At 42.9% G+C, this 14,709-nt stretch overlaps 1 protein-coding gene across 1 annotated transcript in view; it reads right to left on the bottom strand.

The window, feature by feature from the left end:
• Window positions 1-1,642: 1,642 nt before the first annotated feature.
• efna4 (ephrin A4) overlaps window positions 1,643-14,709 on the bottom strand; it is a 35,547-nt gene continuing 22,480 nt past the window's right edge. The window contains exons 3-5 of the mRNA XM_080472225.1: window positions 9,771-9,839; window positions 4,112-4,138; window positions 1,643-3,532 (exon numbers count right to left, since the gene is read on the bottom strand). Coding sequence (XP_080328351.1) covers window positions 3,450-3,532; window positions 4,112-4,138; window positions 9,771-9,839 — 179 coding nt within the window. The 3' untranslated portion in view covers window positions 1,643-3,449. The remainder of the gene's footprint in view (window positions 3,533-4,111; window positions 4,139-9,770; window positions 9,840-14,709) is intronic.

The raw sequence follows: 14,709 nt of genomic DNA, 5'->3' as shown, positions 1-14,709 counted from the left end.
GGGAAATCCTGATGCTTTTTGTTCTTACCTCAGCTGACCTTTGTCCTGAATGAGAGATGTGAAATAGAAACTGGTGAGGATTCGCTATTGATGGAGGTTTTGATTACAGAGTGAGAATCTCTTACCTGTGAGGACATATCCTCCTAAACTCAGGAAAAGGTGCCCAGGATCATCATTTATATCAGCCATGACTAATAGTGAAAGACAGGTTTTCTTTTTCTTTTGAAAAAAATTAAAATTAAAAAAAGACATTTATCAAAATGTATTGGAACATAATTATAGAATAAACTTGATTCACCAGAAAATGAACACAAGGAAAAACAGTCATTGTTTGTTTTTATCACGACTCAGCGGTTTGTATTTCTGAACATGTAATCAGTTGTAAAAATCTGTGTTTTACACATTCAGTCGAGATGTGATCAAATGTGGACCAACTTGTGACAACAGAATGTGCAGTGTTGGGATTGGACACACTGTAATTACACAGTGATTTGTGGGGACAGACAGAGAGAGAGAGCGAGAGAGAGAGAGCTATACAATATGGGATGTTTTGTCAGTTGAAAAGCAAGTCTGTCAGAATAAAAATTGTTTATGATCGCAGACATCCCAAGAAAAACTGGTGGGAATCGTGGGATTGTCATTATCGTCTAAATTTACACGAGATGGCCGCTTGTGTCTATGATTATGAAGTTTGTTATGGATTCAGTTGCAGTATTGCTACATCACCATGCAACAGACTCCACAGAAATGCTTAAAGTACCAAATATGTCATTTTTCATTGGATTGTTCCAGTGTTTCTGGTCAAAGACTTAAAAAAATTTAAAAAATAAAACTTGTTATAAAAGCTTATTGTGTGTGTTGCTTCCGGAAACAGTCATGCTCAAGATGTAAGGGGAAGGTCCCGCTGCCTCTAAAGTCCTTCTCCCCACCTTTTACACCAGCGTGAGAGTTTTCCCCATCTTTCCGCCGATTCCAGTACTTCATCACCCACAACGGAAAATGAATGAATACACTGGCTCTGGAAATTTATATGTGAAGGTCAAAATCAAAGCCACTTCACAACAACATGCTTCACCAGTGACAAACATGTCATCAGACAAGATCATAAACCATGAAATAGGAGCATTAGCCCCATTATCCAGGAAATTGCCTCCCTGGCTTCACAACACATTCAGCATTAAAGCTTATATAAATGGAAATGCATTTACAGCTTATTTAGATGTACACTTCTATACTTACAAAACAGAAAACATCTTATTTTGGTTGCGTCCAGACCCGTGTTGACTGAAAATAACTACTCAACGGTCAATGCATATTTAGCAATGGCGCTTCAGAGTCTATTAATACCAGGAGTCTATTGGGTATCTGAGTCTTATCAGGCTTGGGTGAGCCATAGATAAAAACGCAGCTCAATATTCCACTAGGTTACTCACATTACAACGGCCTCTTACACCACAAGGTCATTTCAAGTCCCCGATGTCTGCTTATCTCCATCCTCCTGTGTATTACACTGAATGTGTGTGTTCCACAAATAAAGTCGTGCGTGTGTGTGTATGCGTGTACGTCCATCATCGCTGAGATTTGCGGTTGCATATAGCGCCAATACATCCAAACAACAAATAATTATCAACTCGAACCCTTTGATTGCAATCAGATTTATTTTGCTCGTCTCGCCACGTAAAAAAAAATAATAAAGGCTCAGATTGCAGTCGGCTCTTCACAGAAGAAGCTACATTCTTCACTAAAATGTGAAAGCAGAAACAGATAGAAACAATAAACACAAAATCCTAGTACACAACTTTGAAAAGCCTACATCACTGAACAGAAATACTATATACACAAAAAAAAAAAAAAGATCTACAACTGTTGGTTCTCTCACCCATTTTGGAAATCAACGTAAAAAAATAAACAAACTAACAGGACTGGAGTGATTTACATTTTCTCACCTGAATATAATGAGGCCACATATATTAAGTGCTAAGGATGTTGTTTTTTCTTTGTTGTTGTTTTAAAGCAAACATAAACTGTACAATTAACCTAAAGATATTCTCCTCAACATGGTTGGGAAATGATTATAAATATATATTTTTCTTCTAATCATGGAAATGCGTACTCCTGTATTGAATAATTCCAAATTTTTAAATCTGAATAAATGAACTAATCATAATTGTTTTTTTTCTTTAAATCAATGTCAGGATTTTCTTTTCTTTTTTACAGTGTTTGGCAAAAATGTTAAATGATCAAATCATTTAACATGTATATGTTGGCAGAATATGTTGAGATTATGGCAGTAAAAACACATATGTCCAGAAAAATAAATCATTACTATACAGAAAGTCATTTTTATCCAATGTCCTTAAATAGATCAGTTCTGATGAAAGTGTTGAATTTAATATAGTTAATATATTGGATTTTTGCAGCATATATTAACTATATGACAAAACTTCAGAATGTGTAATACAAGTATAAAAAAAGAAACAAAAAGCTTGTGTGCAGTCACACACCTGTAGGTCAGCAGATAATTCAACCAGTGGAGTGAGCTATTTACCCATAATCCTCTCTGGTCTGCATTGGTTGTGATGCAGAGAGAAAGCCACAGTAGCAAATCCTGAAAATGACCAGTCAGAGAGGACAAACTGTGTCCCAGGTCCCACCATCGCCGTCCAGCACCAGGACGTGGCGTCCAGCTTCTGGGTTTATGGCAGCCCAGCTCCAGTCCAGTACAACCAGTTTTGTCCCCAGCAGGGGGCGCAGCAGCCCAGTGTGCCTCTTCCAGTATATTCCCCAGTTCCTCTTTAAAAGGCCTTTATTTCCAAAATCTAATTAGTTACTAAAGTAGAACACATTTATCTTACTTGGATGCCAATGAGGCAGTTAAAAATTACTTAGTTACTTGTGGCTGCTCATCTACAGCATGCCAGGATCTTTTTTTTTTGAAAAGTCATCCGTTAACTGACATACCTGCAACCTGAGCCACTTTGCAGTGCTGTACTTTGTTAACCCCCCCCCCCCCCACAACTAAAGGCAGATTTTCCAAAAAGAATAAGATACAACATGCTGAGTAGAAATGAAAAAGATAAGTGTGAAAAATTAGAAACTATTCTGTTGGAACTTGTCCTGGCAGACTGTGTGTTTGCTGGCATCAGAGTGGGAGATAAGCCTTATGACTAGGCCTCGCTGCATACCGCCTAATATTCTGTGCTACTACTTAAACAACAGTTGTGATTCAGCGTCTCAGTCCCTGACTCACTGTGGCCCCGTTTTGGAGAAAACACCCCGATTCTTTGTGGAATTTCACAGGTAAACACTCATGAGGCAATGCGAGTATTGCAATAGCTTTGCATGCATTGCATTGTGTCACTCCCTGTAAGAGAACATGGTGCGCTTGCAAGTCTGAGTAAAAACGTCCCGATCCCATAGGGGCGAGGTCAGCGACGAAGGCGGACGTGTCAGGTACTCAAGAGGAGAATGATGAGCAGGAGTGGAAGTGAAGCCGTCTTCTTTGAGGAGACACTGCCCACATGTACACTTTCTGAAAAAGAGACGCAAATTCACATTAAAGTTTTCTGTTTGGGTACACAGGAGCTCTTCCTTTTAATGAGACCCTTTGTCAAAGTTCGAGTTACGTCCTATAAATTTAAGAAAATCTTAACACTATATCAATCTTTTTTTTTTTTTAAATAAATAGTGGGCCGGAAAATTAATAGCAGCCGTTTGGGGAAGGCTCTGGGCTTTCTGAAATTGGTTGGAAGAAGTTGACTGGCTTAAATAGAGCCACGATCCAAACTCCATCCAAAGCTTTCAGGACAAATTGGAGCGCTGATTGTGTTCTACATTAAATCCCCTGACGTCATGGCCCATGTGTCTGAACTCAAATCAAAACCAAATCTCTTGTGGAAAAACTTCCTCGAAGAGTGGAGGCTGATGAAGCTCTACATGTAAGAAGATATCCGAATGTCAAACACTGGCATGGAGTTTAAATGTCTTTGAATTTGATAAATAATAATAATATGCTGACTAATATGCTGTAATCAAACATTTGCAAGCAGGTAGACATGCTATATTGAGCTTTATCCTAAAAATAACTTGAGTTCAGGGTGTTGAGTCTCACCTTGGATTTGTTTTGAACCTTCTGATGCTGTAGATGAGAAAAAAGGAAAGTGAGAGAGAGAGAGAGAGAGAGAGAGAGAGCGAGAGAGAAGAGCAGGATTTAGATAAAGTTGAGGCAGAGAAACAAGTTGCTGATTAGTCATTTTTGCCTGCTTAACTTTCTCAATAAAGCTACTGTGGAACAAAAGGAGCAAGAAACAGACAAATGACCAGGGGACGGTATTTACCATTACTCAAAGACTAACGCCGTGAAAAATGAGTACTGACTGGGTGTGCAACCCTAAATATGTCCCCTATGCAGATTCTGCTAAAGGTCGGATAGAAAAAGAGCTTGAGACTCATGGCAAGAGGAAAAGATAGTGTTATGTAAATTAGAGAGAGCAAGAATGATCGAGATTATACAGGGGGGGGGGGGGGGGGGGTACAGGAAATGAAAAAGAAGGGCGAAAAAAAAAAATACAAGAAAATTCAAAATGACAGAGCGAAACCAAGAAGTGGACAGAAGATGAAAGGGAGAACCGGTGGAGACTCGAGTGAGAAAGTACGGTGGAGAAAAAAAAAAAAAAAAAAGAAGGTTGGAAAGATTGAAACAAGGTCAGACAGAGAGAAAAGGGAGGGAGAGAAAGCGACAGGATAAGGGGGTGTTTGTGTCTGGGCGTCACTTTCTCAGCAGGAGGGGGACTAAAAGGAAATAATGGAGGGATGGTATGATGGCGGAACAGGGAGGGGTTAGAGAGAAAGAGGGGGGGAAAAAAAAGAAAAAATCCCAGGTAGTGAGACTGAAAAAAACGACTAAAATCCCTCCAAAGAGTGAGCTGCCACATAATACCAACGAGGGAGGGCAGCGGGGTCAGGAAACCAGGATGAGACTGCACAACTGCAGGTGTTATTAAATCGATCCACGGCCTTGAACCCACCCCTGACACAGCAAGCCTGAGGACTCCGACGACACACTAATGTGGACCCGTACGTACACACACACACACACACACACACACACGAAGACAACGCGTGAACTGAGTGCAGGAAAACTACCACCGATCCACATCCCATAGTGTCGCTGTGTTCGACGTGGCCGCGGAAGACAACAAGCTCCAAATTACTTCCAGGTTCTGTACGACGGAGGACGACAGAGGGGTTAACGAAGCATTAAATAACACGGAACTCTCACTGTGCTTGTGTGTGTGCATGTGTCAGTGTGAGAGTGTTTGTAGGACAAATCAAAGCAAACAGACACAAAAAAAACCCACCACAGTTCCTGCTTTTAACAAGCGGCTACATGAAATACATCACCGGAAAAATATTACTTAAATTCACTCTAATTTTAAAGGCGTCATGTAATGATATGACAGTTAAATGCAATCAATGACAAAATATTTACAAATACCCGCACTTTCATGGTTATTCTGCATTTTTTTTTAAATTCAAATATAATAATTTTATCACAGTGAAAATGTATATTTTGTCCAAATAAAATGATTGATCACCGTGTTTCCGAGTTATTTAATCAAACGTGCACAGAACGGAAAAAAACACTCAAAAAGGCGGCGCGTCACTTTTGTAAAATACATTTTCCCCTCTTGTTAAATACCTCGTGTTTACCCGGCTGTGTGTGATTCGTGTGTTTTGACCAGGTTTTAATCACATCATTCACGCAAAAGTTAGAACGTTGCGGACGCCCGTTCGCGTCAACGTCTTAATGGCGGCAATGGCGAGCGTCGCCGCGAAATGTCGCCCATGTTGGCGTGACTGTACGAGGCGTAGCTCTGCGGTGCAGTCGTGCTGTAGGTGTAACTGTACATGCTCGCACAACCATGGTAATGCAAGTGTGTGTGTGTGTGTGGTTGTGTGTGTGTGAGAGTGAGTGTGTGTGTATGTGTGTGTGTGTGTGTCCTCTGCCGGCAGAGCGCCCCACTGCAGAGACAGACAATGTTCCACCATTCCACCTCTCCTCTCCCGCCGCCATTTTACCCATGCGGCAGCTAATGCTAACCAACTACACCTTGAAATAGGAGACGACGCAAACTAAAAAAAGACAGTGAACAAAATACGCCTGCAAATCGCCAAATAACAGTGAAGTTGGTTGAAGTGTGGTTTTTGGGATCTGGAAGAACTCGGCAGGTCGAGCGGTGCACGCGCGCGCGTCCGAGTTTGAGTTTTGTCCTCGTGTGCATCGAGTTCAAGAGGTACAAAGGTATTTGGGTGAGAGAAGGAGGGGGTTAAGGAGGGCAGTGATGTAGGAAATTAAAAAAAAAACAAAAAAAAAAAAAAAAAAAAAATGGCTTGAAAGAACGGCTAAAGAAAGAAAGTGAGGGGAAATGGTGAAGCTCTGGAAACCGAAATGAACGTAATGGACTACTCACAGCGGGAGAACGACAGAAAAGAAAAAAGAGAGAGGGAGAGAAAGAGAAAGAAGGAGAATCAATTAGAGAGAGAGCGGAGTTGGTCTGTAATGGCTTCTCACAGTAGGACGGCTGAAAAGAGAAAGGCGGAGAAGCAGAGCGACAAGGAGAACAAGAGAGATAAACACAACAGAGGGAGTTTTAGGGAGCAGTTGCTGTATAAAAAAAAAAAAAGGGAAAAAAAAAGGTGAGTATGGAGTAAAAAGGCGAAGCGAGGCAGTGAAAGATGCAATAGAGGGCTGCAGGGCGCCAGAGATTTCACATGACACCCGTCTGCTGATGCCCATTCAGAGCCTTGTTCCTGATGCAACACGGGCTTAAGCACCTTTCAGCAAGCCCCTTTCTCTGGTGTGACGCGTGACACTGTTCAAACAAAAAAACACACCACTGTGCCAAAACACACACCCAAATACTGAAAATCACAAGCTATACAGGGTGTCTTAGTTTACCAACGGGGCAAAATAAAAAAGTGGGATCGTAAAACGATAAAAGAGTAAAAAGTGAAAACGAGGTCCAAGTAAAGACCAGGAAACACAACAAGCACAGGATGCCATTCGAAGCCTCCCGTGTGACTGAATCCGCCCGGATTGTTGTGCTCTTCGGCTAAATTAAGGCGATAAACACACACATTCACACACCGGAGAGGAGATGGAGGGACCCGGTGAGTGGTAGCTGACCTTGGAACAATGACGACGTACCCGACGGACCCGCCCGCTGTCGCTGGTCTGTCCTTCAGGCCGGTGTGAGAGCAGTGTGTGTTCGTGTACGTGTTGATAATTAATTCAGACACCCACAACAGGGCATCCCCGCGTGGAACTGCCTTTTAATCTAACGACCTGCTTTGTGGTGGGGGGAAGAAAAGGACGGGGAAAAAAAAAGAAAGAAAGAAAGTCGGGACGCGAAGAAGGGAAGGGAGGTGCCAGTTTGGAGTCGAGATAAGACATGGGGATGTAGGCTGAAGGACGGGGGGCTGCCCTCACCGACGGCCACACACACAAAACACTGAGGGGGGATACAGGCACAGCGCGCCCTGCTGCCATGCTACCTGTCAGATAAAAGAGGAACCTGAGAGCATGTGAGGTGTTGCCATAGGGAGCAGCACAACAACAGCTGTGGTAAACCGCCACTAATGGACGGCTGAAAGAGCGAGGGAGAGAGACCCTCCAACTCTCCTTCATTTCTTCTCTCATCCATCTAATTCGCTCTCCTCTCTCTGGCCTCGCACGCTCATCCCAACGCACTCGCCGCACAGCATGCGCACGACAGAGATAGAGCGACGCAGGCGAAACGGCGAGAGGGGAGCCGGTGAGTAACGGTATAGTTGAAGGTATGGAGATGCAACAAAGAGATAGAGGGGGAAAAACACAAGGAAGGTGGAGGAGGGGGTGGATGTGTAAGAGACTGCCATGGATGGTGCCTAGATTAGTTTTGCTCCAGTAGCGAAAGATCATAAAAAATGAGGAAGGGAGGAGAGAGCTGAAGAGACAGAGAGAAGGGGGGGATTAGTGCCACTTCAGGAATGACAGAAGACTGAAGAAAGAAAGAGCGGGAGGTTGGAGTGAGGGGTGGAGGGGGGGTAAAAGACAAGGAGACGGAGATCCTGAAATTTGGTCGGGATTAGTTTTGGTTAAAGGATAGGATGAGAGGCAGAGGGGGCAAAAAACGAGAAAAGGAAACAGTACATTGTTGTCTTTGTAGGTAGAAGTCTTTCTACTGTAAACTCTCTGTTGTGTGTGTGTGTGTGTGTGTGTGTGTGTGTGTGTGTGTGTGTGTGTGTGTGTGTGTGTGTGTGTGTGTGTGTGTGTGTGTGTGTGTGTGTGTGTGTGTGTGTGTGTGTACACCTCCCACCATATCCTGGAGATTTAAAATATTTAGATTATTTGAGGCTCGGACAGGCTGATCAGGGAATACCGTCAGAAGGTCAAGACTACATTAGCATTTTCTCAGTGAACAGCTATCCGTGGTATTTCTAATTAATGACAGCACGATAATTAGCATATAAAAAAAGTCATCAGCCTTCACTCTGGTAATAATGCAGCAAATTACTCCCCGTCTCTCACTGGAACAGTGATGGCATTTAGGAATTCATTGGAGAAGGATGGAGCACTATTTCTTCCAGGTTTTATTGTTGTTGGGGGTTTTTTTTTGTCTCCGTAAATCAAGGCTGCATGATCAGAGCATGTCTGATAATCAACCGTGCTTTTCTTGGAAAAAGTGTGGGTGTTACAGTTACAGCCCGGGACAACACAACAAGCCCCCTGCAGATCACACTTGGATGGGAACTGGGACAGACGTTTTAGATGCGAGGGGATGCGTGCACGCACACAAACACACACACACACACACGTACAAATTAAAGTACCAATGAACACGTGCAAATGCCCAGGGACCCATACAGGAATGCACAAAAAAAACAATAAGTGTACACGCACACACTCACACACTATATTTGTATGCCTTACAGGGATAATACATTTGACTGTCATTCATTTCCTGGAGCCTTATTTTAAACTCAGCTGTAACAACTACTTGCTTAAACCTTAACCCTGGCCACAGTCTGACCCTGAAAACATGTCATCACCTAAAAATCTATTGATTTCCCTAATGGGGACGTCCGTTTTTGTCCGCATGCTGACACGAGTCCCCATGGGTCAGTGTGCAATCAGGTTTGAGGTCCTCACCGGTATAGAAGAACAAGGCCCCACACACACACCCAGACACGCGCGCGCACACACACACTACACGAATAGTCATACACATAAGTGCTCACAAAGGCGCGCGCACACAGCGACTGTACAGGGATTCCCACAGTGACTGGGAAACATTCCCAACCGGAATGGGCAGCTCACTGGACTGGAAGACTAACATTACTCCAGGCGGGCTCTGGATTAGATCAACTCTGGGAATTTCACACTGGGACGGAGAGATGGAGAGCGGGAGAATGAGGAAGACAGGAGGGAAAGATGCTGTAGAGGGAACTGATGCTTTAAAATAACTGACCCTCGATCCAATTAGGTTTAAAAGCGAACGTGGAGTGGAGAGTGAAGTTCCCATAGTTTCATCTTTCAAGGTTAAATATACTCTTGTAAAGACAAATATAGTTTGGAGAACGTGAAGGAAAGAGAGGGAGAAAGTGGTGAGGAGCAGCCTGAACACGGTGCTATACAGCCCTGATAGTGGAGATGTGAGAGCGAGGCGTCTCGGTGTACAAAGGGGAAGCCATAAAAGGAAGAGCAGATGAAACGTGGTTGTACTCACTCGGCTCGCAGCACACTGTGACACGCAACTTCATACATGGCAGCGGAGGGCCTTCGTCTGCGGGTAGAGCTGGGAAGAACAACAAAAGAAAGATGTAAATACGCAGCTTACTCATTAAACCCAGCAAACAGTTAGTACTCAACATGCCGACGTGTCAAACAAGAAAGGACATTTGCATGCGATGAAACGAATCCCGTCGTGAGATCTGCGCGTCGAGAACTTCCTTTTGAGGAATCATCACCACAGGAAAAAAGCTGGTTGTCGTTGCTCTTTTGACTAAATGAATACCTCAGGATATCAGCCCTAAGAATTAGATGAAGCACTACCGCATTTATTTACACACTAGACAATAAAATACACAATCAAGTCACAGAATACAACCGCACCAATGCTGATGGGGATCATGGCTCGATCGGGAAATAACTAACTAACTGGGGGTGTCAAGGGTCTTGCTCAAGGACACTTCGACGCATGGACACGGGGATGGGAGATGGGGACTCGAGACCGCGACCTTCTGCTTGAGATAAGACCACTCCACCAACCGAGCCAGAGCCGCAACATCACCTGCATCACCTGTCAGTTCAAAACTGCTTTTAAAAACAAATCTGTCTGGAAAACTGCAGTTAAAGGGGCTTTTATATTTGAATAATTCACAAACAGCTGCTAGCTCAACAGGGACCCGCCGCCCAAGCCGGGCGCATGAACGCCAACAGTTTGTCTCACTTTGTATCCATAATTTCGTCTGATAAGATGGAGCCCAGAGTAACAGTGGGGCGGATGCAGAAATGACCGATGTCTACGGTGGCTGAAAGATAACAAAATACAGCCGCAGTCAAAGTCCATCACGCAACCGAAGGAGGGACGGCCAAGCTTCGTTTATTTACACGTTTCATCTCAACAGATAATTTCTCGGTTCAGTAACATTTGATAAAAATGGCTGAAGAGTTTTAATTGGATAATAAGACGACACCGACACAAACTTAGACATGAAGGAACAAGTTCACACTCGTCTCATCCCAGCCAGTCAGTGACACTATAAATCCTCCTCAAATAGCAACAATCATTCTAAATTAACGAGTCTAATCGATTGTTACTTACTCTACCTGGGTAGATTTTTCAGGCTGTAGACGTTTTGACTGATGGCCTCATGTTTATATTCATGTGGATTTCAGGATATGTTGGCAGCTCTTTGTTTAGTATAATTATGTATAGTGTCCATGTCATGACTTTGTTGAAACATTGCAACAATGCACAATATACATATACGTGTCTCTTGGGTAAATAAATAAATAAATCAGGATCCACAGACATATTTCAAGTACATTGACTCCAATAGAGGTTCTATACAGCATGAATCCTGAGCTTCTTTAAATCTGTTAAAAGTTTTTTTGTCCACTTGGTCATTTTCAGGACAAATTTGACTCTTTTCATCTATAAAGTTATTTTTCCTGTCGTCCACAGCCACCATTCAGAGAAGCATTCGCATTGCGCGGCAGCCCAAAAAGTCAAAGTTTACTACTGGCTTACACTCGGCAACATTAATCATTGAGGGCTGCAAGCTGCAAGCTGTAGATTTCAAACTGTATATTATGCATCACTTTTTGAATGGCTGGAGGTAGGAAACCATTGTGCTTTCTTTTATGTTAATACATAAATCACAAAGCACAAATGTTGTACTTAAGCTTCCGGATTTATGAACTAAATTTATGTTCGTGCCATTCTTTTAAATCATTCACATCCATCCTTCTCTTCAGCACCATGGACAGACCATCTGAGGAAGCGCTAAATGGTGTGCAAGTGCCCCGAAGTACTCTCTTAAGATGTGCACACAGGAGTTCAAGTGTGTTCGCAGGAAATGCCCGTAACATCCGAGATCCATCACTATCATAAAACAGTACTCAATTATATTCAAGTGGGCCCCCCCCCCAAAAAAAAAGAATAAAAACTAAATCTATGACAATGTGACAGTGAGCCAGCATGCACAATACCGAGAATCAGAAAATGATGCGGCGAAATGGAAATCAACTATCATTAATTTTATGTACTACAAATGTGTTTTCCCTGCTGTGGCATGACAAAATGTTTGCTGTGAATAAGACCTCTAGCTGTGCCTGAAATCACCCTTTCTACACAACGCTCCCTATATAATACACACTCCGTGGTTGTTTTGTGACACTACTCTGAGACTCATTGCTTTACATAATCTTAGGAAAAGTTTTTCCTCACAAAATCAAATCTGGAGGAGCAGTTTTACTGTGTCTGTGCAACTCATGGGTTCATTTGTTGATACCGAGTGGCCCTTGGAGAGGAAACTGACAAGCCGATATCCACCTCTGCACTGAAAGTTGATCATTTAGAAGACACAGTACAAATAAAGATTCAGAATTCGACAAACTCTGCAAAAGCCCACAGATGAATTTCAAACCATCATGTGTAGCAACGTTTGTCTTGAGCTTAAATACCTGGTTGTCTACAGTTTGTGTTCAGGCATGATGCTTTAAATCAGTGAAGGCGCCAGATAGCTTTGGGGGGGGCTCAGTAGCAGAAAAAACCTTTGGGAATGCCTTCTCTTAGCATTTATTTTTATTTTAATTTTTTACACATTTTTGGGTAAATTGTGTGAATAAAACTGCTTTATTAAATCACACATTAGTACGAGAGATTAATTACAACATGTGAACTTTACTTAACATATGTTTAATTTTTACAACATTCAACTATCAAGAAAATACCCTCACTTTTTATTACCTATGGATCCAAACAGCCATTGAGAATAGTTCTGGCCATCTATTCCCTAAACTGCTTTATCTAAGCTGAGGTCGGGGTCTATGGGACCGATCCCAGACGACTGTGGGTGAGGGCAGGTTACTCTGAGGAAAGGTCATCAGTCCATCACAGAGAAAACACAGAGAGGCATTCACACACTCTCGGGGCAATTTTAGAGACACCAATTAAACTCAAACGTGTTTTTGGACTGTGGGAGGAAACTGGACTACCCAGGAATACACACTATTTCTGTCATGTATGAGCTCATTTTTGTTTTTACTGTGTATATAGTTTTTTTTTTAAATATGAAATTGTGTTTATTTGCAGTATTTTTCAGATTGTTGACAAAGCTTGAATACGCGCTCCTTTACTTGCCTTGAGTTTTTGTCTATCTGCTCATAGTTTCCGTAGTTCTCTTTCCTATTGTTGCTCTGCCCTTCAGTGTTTCCACGCTGGGATCAGCTGACTATCAGAGGATGTGAAGGTGCTTCCCGTCTCTGAAGGTCCAGACATGTAAAAGAACTGGTGGCTGTTGGTCAGCAGGCCGAAACCAAGTGACCGTGAGCTCTCAGTGTCACAGTCTGTGGGAGAGAGGAGCCCAGTCCAGCTCAGACTGAGCCAACTAATGCCATTAGTGTTTCTAATACTATTGTACTGTTCTCCGGGCTAATACCATTATGCAGTCTCCAGTGCTGCGGAGCCATTCAGCGCACAAACCCCAGAGCCAGACATTTGAACCAACTTTACGCCTTATCTTTGATGTGGACAAAACACACACAATCGCGCTGAGCCCGATGTGGCCCGACCAGGGGGGAGACAACCTATTGTTGTGTTGCTGTGAGCTGGCATGCACAACCACAATAGCTCAGTGTGCATGTGTGTATGTATATGTGTGTGTGTGTGTGGAGCCACTCTCTCATGCCCTCACAATGCTCCATTGTCCTTTGTACCGCAACAGTAATTTATGTAAAGATTCTTTCTTTTTCTTCATTTCATCCATCCCTTTTGGTCGTTGCTTTTGTTGTTCTCCCCTTCCTTTCTCCAGAGTGGATTCCACTCATCCACCCCCACCTCCCCCTGCCTGTACTGTCAAACTGTGTCCATCTTTTGCGCTTTCTCTTCCTGTGTCACTCTTCCACGCTTCTCTACCTCTGTCTGCCCCCCCCCCCCCCCACTATCGTCCTTTATTGATCTCCATTTCTCTCTCCTACACTTTGCCATCCCTCCATCTCTTTGTTGTCACTCTCCCATACTCTGCATTTACGTGACTCTTTCATTCTCTGCCTTGTTTCATGTCCTCCCCCTCTTGGACTGACACCAGAAGTTGTAAAAAGTAAGAAGAAAAAATGTCAAGTGATTTTCACTGCCACTAAGCCATCTCCTCTCTCCCTCCCTCCCCTTTTCTCCCTCCAGTGGCTGAAATAAATGAGTGAAGTGAGATGAACACAGGGGCATGTAATGGAAAAGCTATCATTGGAATTGTGTAACAGCCTTTAGGTTTATGAAAACATATTAATGTCATTCTGAATGAATTTATAGAAAACATTAGTGGCATAAGCTGCACAAGCTCATGAAAGACCTGTGATAAAAAAACTTCTCTGAACTTTTTTTTGTCTCTTCAAAGTGCAGGACTGCCCAGTCACAGCAGTTAATCCACAGTTTGTCTGATGAACTGAAACTACCAAATACCTTCAACACCTGAGGCCAGAAAAGAAATGCATTTCTCAAAAATGTCCTAAAAGATTTCACACACTTTTTTGAAGATAAACTGTCTTAAAAATGTCTTTAGTCTTCCTCTTTCTACATTTTTCCATGAAGGATTGCCATATTGGATCATCTTCCTCCAATCCCGTCCGTTTTCCTGCTCTTCTCCCTCAAACCAATCGTCTGCATGTCCTTCATCCCTACATCCAACAGCCTCCTCACGGACCTCTCTTCTTTGACAGCTCCATCCTCAGCATCCTTTTCCTTACATATCCATCATCTGTTTTCCACATGTGTAGAATATGCATGTTCTCCCTGTGGACGTGCCTGTTTACTTCCAGTGTGCTCACACGGTCCAAACATAATGTTTTTTCAGGCTAATTGGTGACTCTAAATTGCCAGTAAGTGTGTGTGTGACTGTCTTTCCCTCTGTGTTTGTCCTGGGATGTCTGGGTTTTATCCTGCATTT

The sequence above is a fragment of the Lipophrys pholis genome (assembly GCF_963383615.2).
Source record: "Lipophrys pholis genome assembly, chromosome: 9".
NCBI lineage: Eukaryota > Metazoa > Chordata > Actinopteri > Blenniiformes > Blenniidae > Lipophrys > Lipophrys pholis.
This window is presented reverse-complemented; position numbering and strand designations above follow the sequence as displayed.